General features: G+C 46.7%; 1 protein-coding gene across 1 annotated transcript; it reads right to left on the minus strand.

Annotated features, from left to right (window-relative positions):
- Nucleotides 1-412: 412 nt before the first annotated feature.
- LOC136746512 (uncharacterized) lies at nucleotides 413-6,334 on the minus strand. Its single transcript, XM_066699064.1, has 4 exons — nucleotides 6,046-6,334; nucleotides 3,651-4,145; nucleotides 2,508-2,655; nucleotides 413-1,586 (listed from the first exon to the last, which is right to left on the minus strand). Exons 1-3 carry the CDS (start codon nucleotides 6,101-6,103, stop codon nucleotides 2,525-2,527), a joined length of 684 nt encoding a protein of 227 aa, XP_066555161.1. The 5' UTR covers nucleotides 6,104-6,334; the 3' UTR covers nucleotides 413-1,586; nucleotides 2,508-2,524.
- Nucleotides 6,335-10,330: the final 3,996 nt, after the last annotated feature.

Consider the following 10,330-nt stretch of genomic DNA (forward strand, 5'->3'; position numbering starts at 1 on the left):
TCCCGTCTGCCCCCCTGCATTCATTACCAAGATGGCGTGTGGGTTGTGTCTGTGCGATATCATTTACAGATGCACCTAGAGACCCCAATGACAAACAGCCCCCCTGTGGTCACAGCCAGTTTACAAAATCCGGTCGAGACACGAAGGCTGCGAAAGCAGGATCAGAAGCCGCCTTACTTGAAACGGTTGTAGGAATGCGAGGGGCAGTGCACTTGGAATGTGTCTGTTCTCTGCGAAGCCCCTGGCTGGTGTGCGGCCTGTCAGGGGACTGCGCTCCCTCTCCCAGCTGCCCTCCGGTTTTCCACAACGGTTACAAAAACAGCGTGCGTCTGCCTGTCATTCCAGTACAGACACACAGACACGCACACACACACAACAGCACCAAGCAGAAAGGAAAAGGGAGACCTGCAGCTCCTCCTGTATCGTGTGTTTTATTGAAGCTTCGCACACAGCAATCGGGACCAGGCATTGTTTGTAGCCTGGCCTTACAGGAAGTTAGTTAGTGTGTTTGTTTAGTTAGATTAGTTTATTGCTTTCCTTCAGCCTCCAGCTATCCAGGGGGTCCAGTAGTATTCATGCAGCTCATACAGTAGCACTGTTAACCCTCACGAAAGTTTAGCTCAACCTGCATGGTCATTTGGCAGTTTTGTTTTTACCCACAGTTTCCCCACTATACCTCCTCACCCTCCACTGCAATAGCACTTTGTTTTCCTACACTTTACTGTGTGGTTTTACCATGACGATTACACAGCAGCAAACTGACAAGGTTTACAGCAGAAGAAATGGCTAAATCTGATTAAATCATACACATTTATAATTCACGTCATAATGTTTTTTTTCTTTATTGTTCTACTTTAAGAAACTAAGCAGTGGTTAACTGTCTCTGACAACTTCAGGTAGGAGTGAGTGATCTGCTGAATAGCAGGAGGGAGACTGAGTGACCTTGGGATTTCTGTCTCGTATTGGTCCCTCTCTGATGGAGATGCGGGCAGCACAGTAGCAGGCTTCAGGGAGGAGCAAGGCCGTGGCAGTGTGTGCTACCGCAGGGTGGAAGAGGACTCGAGCCAGAGCAGTCCCCTTCCAGCCAGTTTTGCACCCGCAATCACGTCCCACAGCATTCCTCCTGGATTAGTTTACGCACACCTGACGCAGTAAACAATGGTTGCTGTAAAAGCATTACAACTGACCTCAGTATTGGAGATTGTAGTTATACAGGTGAGAAAACCTGTCCTCAAAGGAGAAATAAGTGCTCACTAAAATAAATACATAAACAAATCTATAAATAAATAATAACCATCGTTTCACTCAGGAATCGGAGCACCTCAGGCATGAGGCTTTCATCCAGAATCAGCCTGAGGAGTTTAAAATGGTGTGAGGGGGATTTTTACTCTTACTGGCTTTGGATGCCTGTCTTTCAGCAGACCAAATGTCTGTCTCACTCCTGCGCTTTGGCCCGCTCTGTTGTGGCACCAAACATCAACTGAGCACAACCGATTTACTGAAAACATTTTAAACTGAATGATAAAACAGTCGTCATGGAAACGAGTGAGCCGGAACACCAAGGCCATCCCGTCAGCCATCTTGGCCTGTGAACATAAAAACAAAATGATGGGTCACCTCTTCACAAAGGTCAAAAACATCACAAGCCTTCAACTATCTGTGCAGAGGAGAAGCTGTCATGGGCAGTATGAATTCTTCAGAGAACACACACGTGTGGTCACAGGGGAACATACGAATACATTCATACAGTAAGAGTGAAATATCAATAAATGTGAATTAAATAATAAAATATGAGAACAAGAAAGTAGTTGTTCCATGTACACACTTCTGTGCACTTTGAGACTGCGTTGAGTAACACTGGCCACCTTCAGTCTCCAGAGCTCATTGTATCTATTTCTGACTGTTAATTTAAGAGACACTAGCTGTGACATCCTACTGCAGAGGCCTGTCCCACTGGAGAGTGGACATTCATCACTGCCCCCCCCACAGACAAGGGCACAGCAGTCCAGCACTGGTCGTCGTGCTGGGGCCAGTCCTCCGAGACGGCACAGGCGGCGCGTGTGACTGTCACGCTGCTCTGAGAGTCACCTGCAGCTGTCACTCGGCTCCCTGCTGGAGACGTGATGGTGGCAGCAGCCCCTGGCACAGACCCCAACAACTGTCACCGTGAAAAAGCCAGAGGACAGGCCAGACCCACAGTGCACAGCCAACACATAAAACTCAGCCCGTCCGACTCTCTGGCAGGATGTGGGCCGGTGATATTTGATCATGTGACAACATGGCTCTGAGGACCGAGCACACTAGCAATCTGACACTGCTTAACAAGGGCCTGTGAAATCCGCCACATCAATTCATTTCTTCACACTTACTGTTTCTCAACCTTTAGACTGGCAGCTAAAACAGGGATAAGGACTCTGATAATGCTCCGGGCTGTGATACTGACGCTCCTGCCCACCGCTAGTCGCCTTCAAGGCTGGCAAAGTCTTCACGTGTGGTGGTTCACTCACCTCAAGGGGGCACCTGTTTATTTCTTGAGACACATGAGCTTCTCTCTGAACTGCGGCACTATGATGGTCACCAGTCCCACCGTCACCCCCACCGCCGCCACCACCACCCCGATAATCGTCCCGATCGACTCCTCCATGCCGAACAGCCCTGTGGGGAGCATACAGATCAGAGCAGCACCTCCCTGGGGGCTCTCACACAACACCCAGCACACCCCTCCATCTAAATACTGTTTACTAAGGGTGGACACAGTAGTTTCAGGCCTGCGATGTTGCCAACCCAGTACGCTGGCTGGAGGTAAGGCTGTGGTTAAAATTAATGCAGATCTATGTCAAATACTACATAGGACATCACTTCAAGACATCAGGCAGTATATGAACTGTTCAGGCCACCCAGCAAACCGAATCTGTACCCACAGGATAGTGGTGCTGTGAATAAGCTTGGGGTAAAGAAACAGGAGCCTGGAGGACACAGGGGGTGAGAGAGAGTTAGTGGGGAACCCCCCCAGCTCCAGCCTCCTGAGGAAGTCCCTCGAGCCTCTCACATCCACATACAAATTACCTCAAGCATTGTTATTAATCGTGCTATTTTTGTTTTGTTTTGTTATCAATACATATTCAATGTTGCATTCCTACCCCACCCCCCACTTTCAACCAAACATCAAACTAAATCAGGTCCCTAGGTCCTGATACAGTTATATAATGCAGTTGCAAACGCAGTAATGCAAACACCTGCTTTTCTGGACTGGCAGGCAGTCTAGTTTCTCTGGCATTCTTGCCATAGATCTCGAGAGACGTGGCTCTGCGCTGGAATCCTGCTCTGTGGGTTCAGCCTCTCTCAGGCTGCTATTGTCCTCTCTAGCGGCTCTCTCTGCCTGACACATGCCACGCTGTACTAACTAAAGTAAGGTATTGTTTGGGACTTAAAAACATCACCTTTGGTAGTACCTTCAGGCGAAATCATTGCACAAAATGTATGTCTTGCTGTGTTTGCTTTTTGGGCCTCAAGCTGGCCCTCTACCAGAAATAACATTGGTAGTCAGCTGAAGTGTAAGGGAAGATGCTGTGTATTCAATAGTATCAGATCAGATGACCGGCCCCGTCAGAGCTGGGCTGCCACGGGCCGTCCTGGAAGGTGTCACTCACCCAGACTCTTCCGGATGCTGAGCTTGGTGCCGGAGCCCTGGAGAGCGGTGCCATTTGCCAGCTCCACGTGGCAGATGTAGATGCCGTAGTCATTGGAGGTGACGTTGAGCAGCGTCATGGAGGCGTCCCCGCTCTCCAGGTCCCCGCTCAGGTAGGCCCTGCCAAAGTAGGCTTCGTCATCTGTCCTGTTCATCTGCAGCACCGTCAGCTTCTCCTCCAGACGCTGGTTCGTCCAACTGACGTACGAGACCACGGCCGTCTTCAGCAGGCAGACGAAAACCACGTTCTCCCCCTCCACTGCTTTCTCCTTGGGGGGGCTCTGCTCCAGGACAGGATGCCCCTGGGCCTGTATTGGCTGCTGCCCTGCTGTGCCCTGGTCTGTTGGAGGGGGCACAGTGGTGAACGTCACCTGACCTGCTCCAGCTGTCCAGATCTCAGGGGCCATCGGGCCAGCAACTGTGGCACTGTGAACCACATGGCCGCACAGGAGCAGCACTGCAGGGACAGGACCGGGAGAGACGCCATTATTACCTGCCTATAGCTGAAACTTGAGCCTTGCTGACAATCTCCCCTCATGAAGGCTGTATCAACCCACCAGTATTAAAACGTCACTTTCATTCAGTTTAGTTTTGTTTTGTTTTCAGATACGTGTCTGTTACTTGACTCCCGAATTGTGTGGGGGATTTCTGTGTGTTTTTTTTATTTATTTTTATTTACCTCAGCTATAAATTGAAAAAAAACATTGCCTGCTATAATTCCCACAGTCACTGGTCATGGGGTGAGTTTTAGAGCACCGCAGAACAACACTCTTGGAGACGATGCGTGACTCTGCATCAGTGTCCACCAGCAGTCCTTACAGACATTACATGAGAAATGCTGTTCAGCAGCATCATCTCATACACCGCTGTCACTGATTAACGACATCACTGCTCCTGGCTGCCAGAGGGACCCTGGTCAGGGATGGTTTAAATGGCAAACAGACCATGGATGTTATAATTAAATGAAAGACAGACAGGTGAATAAAAAAAACATTAAATATAATTCAGGCGTTAAAGTTCACACACTGAGAGAGGGAATCGGGGAGAGGGTGAGATGGGTTGTCTCCACAGTCCCACACACTGGCCAGGGAAGGCGGGGGCACAGCAGTGTGTGCAGCGCAGTGTGGGATTAGGGTGGTTCCAATACCTAAAATTATCCCAGCCCTGGCAGAACAAAAAACTGACACAAAATACTTGGAATCTAAAATTAGAATCACCAAGGTCACATGGTTTAAAATATCACAGCTCTCTGCACATCCACCCAGTCCTGCTTTTTAAATATCTCTAATTCACTTCAATTAAGACAGGCGAGGTTTTAATTACTATGTGTCCGCACTGTCAGGGCAAAAAATTGATACACTGATCAAATGAGAAACTAAGAGCTGCGACAAGCTCCACTGCTCGTGCTGGCACATTAATAACACACAGGTGTGTCCAGGCTCTCAGTTACATGGATAAAGTCCCCTAAATCCAATGTTATGTAACAAACCTACAGCTGCTAAATTGCACCGTTGTAATGGGGAGGCCAGTTTACAGGATAGTGCAATGCATTCTCTTGCCAACTTTTATTTATTAAAATGTATAAAACTACAGATGAGCAAGAACTCTGTCTAAATATGTTGTCAGAGCTGTTTGGTATCTACTAAGAAATATAATAAGAAAACAATCATATGGAGCTTTCAGTGTGTGTGTGTGTGTGTGTGTGTGTGTGTGTGTGTGTGTGTATATATGCGTGTATATATGCATGCACACGCACGCACGCACGCACGCACGCAATGAACGCTCCATATGATGGTTTTCTTTGTGCATGGCAGTCTGGCCCAGGGAAGGCGGGCGCGATGCGGGAGCACAGCAGGGATCCCAGCGCAGTGTGGGATTTACAATAGATATGTAAAGCATACAGGCTGTCTCTGTACCAGACAGAAATAATGACTTTGGAAGAGCTTGAACTTTCTGAGCCAAAGCAGTGACTGGCATTCCTGACACAGCAAAAGCAACAAAAACACACAAACATACCAACAACAACAACAACTGCCCCAGTGAGGCACCGAGCTTCAACCCCCACTATCATTACCCCCTTGAAGACCAGAAGGATCCCGAAATGCCTCTGTCAGACTGTGTTTGATCGGTGGAAAGATTACACAAGGAAGGCAACAACCAACCACAACATCAAAAACACAGAGGCGTCAGGAGTCAGGAGCGCAAATACAACCATGTCATGTTTTCCCTGCCAGCCACTCCATCTTCTTGTTGTGCTGAAGTGATTTTGGTTTGCTGTTGTTGTTGTTGTTGTTTTTAAAGAATCATGTCAATACAAATATGATCAGAAAGCCCACATGTGGAATTGGTCCCCTTACCTGTTAAAGCAGAGAGCAGCAGGCGTGCGCGGGAGCTGGAGGGAGCCGAGAGGAGCATGGCTGTCAGTGTTCAGGGGCAGCTCTGTGTACTCAGGGGGAGGAGAGAGACCCACAGCTAAATTCAGACAGGGGCTCAGGCTCTGATCTCGTTTCTATGTTGGTGTCATTACAGCAGGCAAAGTCTTCCTCTAGTGGAAAAAAACAAACGCAAGAGGACAAAACCGAACGGGACTGCCAGAGCAGTTCACCCGTACTCATCCCTCCAACGGCCTCCTCTGCGCTCGTTCTTAATTACTTCTACAGGTTGTCGGACTTCCTGTCCCCAGTGGTCACCCTTCCGGCTGTTTTTTTCATTTATTATAACTTGCTTTTTTGTTGTTGTTTGTTTCTTAAGAAGTAATGTTTAGTTGTATGCATTTGGTTTGCTGGCGTGTGTGGGGTTGTTTGTCTGTTTGTTTTACATGTGATCCCCTGCATAATGCTGCAGAGACAGAATTGGATACCGACCTGCTCTACTGACACCACAGGGCACTGCCACTGGAAATGTCAACTGGACACACACACACAATCCTGTCCCCCTCACCGGTGTGACCATGCAGGCCCTGCCTCAGCAGAGGAGGGGGGGAAGTGTCCCTGTCTTCTAGCCCTGCCTTCTCTGCAGAGTGCTAGGAGTTTCAGTGGGGGGATGCTCTCCATGGGGTCCTGAATGATCTTTCAAAGCGTACCCACCAACACAGCAGCCTATGGCAACACTTTAATATACTGGTCAGTAAATGCTCATTAATTTATTAATATAACAGGTATTGATCACATGAACCATAACATTGACCCTAAACCCTTGTTATACAAGTGATTAACAGCAAAACTCGGATGAAGTGCATGAGGTATTCATGTGTTATTCCTGTGGGATTCATACATTAACTAATGAGGGCTACTGAACATTATTTTAAAGTAGTATCTATATAGCCATATTGAAGCATGGAAAGATGTCTGCTTGGAATAACAAGAAGAGACAGAAAAAGAAATGAGTGTATCTGAGAACAAACAAAAATATGTAACATTACTGAAAGAGTGGAAATGTGAAAATGGCCACATTGCAAGAAGAACAGATCAAAGACGGACAAAGGAAACTACTGAGTGTATTAAATGGAAGAAGGGTTTTTGCTACAATGGCAGCTGCAGCCGCAGTTTTAACAATGAATGTAACTGGTGTCAAGTCACTGTGATGTATACCCGACAGACAGACACTGTTGAAACAATGGAGTCAGTGTCTGGGACCACGGAGCTCCCTCTGTGGTAAGATATGTCCAACACCACATAACGGTGCAGAGGAATGTTAGGAAACTGTCTGGGGGCTCTTGACCTCCCCCACCCGTCACACATTCACAAAATGAACCACAGGTCTGTGGGTATGTGTGAATGTAGCTGCATTTTTTATGTTATTGATTGACCGATACTGAGCTTTTATTTAGTGAAATTCAACAAGAACGTTGTTTTAAAAAACGGCAAAGAACTCTATAAATGTACATACAGTGGAGTCCAGTGTTGCAATAAACACATAAACACAAGTGTCAGCTATATGGGGCTGCAAAAAACAAAACAAAAACATACAATTGCAAGGTGCAGTGTTATTGTGTTACCTTTTTAAAAAAAAATCTATATATCAATACATCTAACATTTCAGAAAGTGAGAAACTGAGAATACTTACAGTGTTGTGCAGAGGATACTTAGTGTTGCACAGAGGATACTTACAGTGTTGTACAGAGCACAGAGGATACCTACAGTGTTACACAGAGGATACCTACAGTGTTGCACAGAGGATACTTACAGTGTTGCACAGAGGATACCTACAGTGTTACACAGAGGATACCTACAGTGTTGCACAGAGGATACCTACAGTGTTGCACAGAGGGTACTTACAGTGTTGCACAGAGGATACTTACAGTGTTGTACAGAGCACAGAGGAAACTTACAGTGTTACACAGAGGATACCTACAGTGTTGCACAGAGGATACTTACAGTGTTGCACAGAGGATACTTACAGTGTTGTACAGAGGATACTTACAGTGTTGTACAGAGCACAGAGGATACCTACAGTGTTACACAGAGGATACCTACAGTGTTGCACAGAGGATACCTACAGTGTTGAACAGAGGATACCTACAGTGTTGTACAGAGCACAGAGGATACTTACAGTGTTACACAGAGGATAACTACAGTGTTACACAGAGGATACCTACAGTGTTGCACAGAGGGTACTTACAGTGTTGCACAGAGGATACTTACAGTGTTGTACAGAGGATACCTACAGTGTTGCACAGAGGATACTTACAGTGTTGCACAGAGGATACCTACAGTGTTGCACAGAGGGTACTTACAGTGTTGCACAGAGGATACTTACAGTGTTGTACAGAGCACAGAGGATACTTACAGTGTTACACAGAGGATAACTACAGTGTTGCACAGAGGATACCTACAGTGTTACACAGAGGATACCTACAGTGTTGTACAGAGCACAGAGGGTACTTACAGTGTTGCACAGAGGATACCTACAGTGTTGTACAGAGGGTACTTACAGTGTTGCACAGAGGATACTTACAGTGTTACACAGAGGATACCTACAGTGTTGCACAGAGGATACTTACAGTGTTGCACAGAGGATACCTACAGTGTTGCACAGAGGGTACTTACAGTGTTGCACAGAGGATACCTACAGTGTTGCACAGAGGATACTTACAGTGTTGCACAGAGGATACCTACAGTGTTGCACAGAGGGTACTTACAGTGTTGCACAGAGGGTACTTACAGTGTTGCACAGAGGATACCTACAGTGTTACACAGAGGATACCTACAGTGTTGCACAGAGGATACCTACAGTGTTGCACAGAGGATACTTACAGTGTTGTACAGAGGATACTTACAGTGTTGTACAGAGCACAGAGGATACCTACAGTGTTACACAGAGGATACCTACAGTGTTGCACAGAGGATACCTACAGTGTTGTACAGAGCACAGAGGATACTTACAGTGTTACACAGAGGATACCTACAGTGTTGCACATAGGGTACTTACAGTGTTGCACAGAGGATACCTACAGTGTTACACAGAGGATACCTACAGTGTTGCACAGAGGATACCTACAGTGTTGCACAGAGGATACCTACAGTGTTACACAGAGGATACCTACAGTGCTGCACAGAGGGTACTTACAGTGTTGCACAGAGGATACTTACAGTGTTGTACAGAGCACAGAGGATACTTACAGTGTTACACAGAGGATAACTACAGTGTTGCACAGAGGATAACCACAGTGTTGCACAGAGCACAGAGGATACTTACAGTGTTACACAGAGGATAACTACAGTGTTGCACAGAGGATACCTACAGTGTTACACAGAGGATACCTACAGTGTTGTACAGAGCACAGAGGATACTTACAGTGTTGCACAGAGGATACCTACAGTGTTGCACAGAGGATACTTACAGTGTTGTACAGAGGATACCTACAGTGTTGCACAGAGGATACTTACAGTGTTGCACAGAGGATACCTACAGTGTTGCACAGAGGGTACTTACAGTGTTGTACAGAGGATACCTACAGTGTTGCACAGAGGATACTTACAGTGTTGCACAGAGGATACCTACAGTGTTGCACAGAGGGTACTTACAATGTTGCACAGAGGATACTTACAGTGTTGTACAGAGCACAGAGGATACCTACAGTGTTGCACAGAGGATACTTACAGTGTTACACAGAGGATACTTACAGTGTTGTACAGAGCACAGAGGATACCTACAGTGTTACACAGAGGATACCTACAGTGTTGCACAGAGGATACCTACAGTGTTGTACAGAGCACAGAGGATACTTACAGTGTTACACAGAGGATACCTACAGTGTTGCACAGAGGATACCTACAGTGTTACACAGAGGATACCTACAGTGTTGCACAGAGGATACCTACAGTGTTGCACAGAGGATACCTACAGTGTTACACAGAGGATACCTACAGTGCTGCACAGAGGGTACTTACAGTGTTGTACAGAGCACAGAGGATACTTACAGTGTTACACAGAGGATAACTACAGTGCTGCACAGAGGATAAGTACAGTGTTGCACAGAGCACAGAGGATACTTACAGTGTTACACAGAGGATAACTACAGTGTTGCACAGAGGATACCTACAGTGTTACACAGAGGATACCTACAGTGTTGTACAGAGCACAGAGGATACTTACAGTGTTACACAGAGGATACCTACAGTGTTGCACAGAGGATACTT

The sequence above is a fragment of the Amia ocellicauda genome, chromosome 3 (genome assembly GCF_036373705.1).
Source record: "Amia ocellicauda isolate fAmiCal2 chromosome 3, fAmiCal2.hap1, whole genome shotgun sequence".
NCBI lineage: Eukaryota > Metazoa > Chordata > Actinopteri > Amiiformes > Amiidae > Amia > Amia ocellicauda.

Bases quoted from the DNA above. Each gene is read 5' to 3' on its own strand.
- LOC136746512 (XM_066699064.1), bottom strand. From the start codon at position 6,103: ATGCTCCTCTCGGCTCCCTCCAGCTCCCGCGCACGCCTGCTGCTCTCT. The intron at 4,146-6,045 runs GTAAGGGGACCA...CTGTCCCTGCAG, and splicing joins GCTGCTCTCTGCTTTAACAG to TGCTGCTCCTGTGCGGCCAT. The intron at 2,656-3,650 runs GTGAGTGACACC...TGCTCCCCACAG, and splicing joins CAGCATCCGGAAGAGTCTGG to GGCTGTTCGGCATGGAGGAG.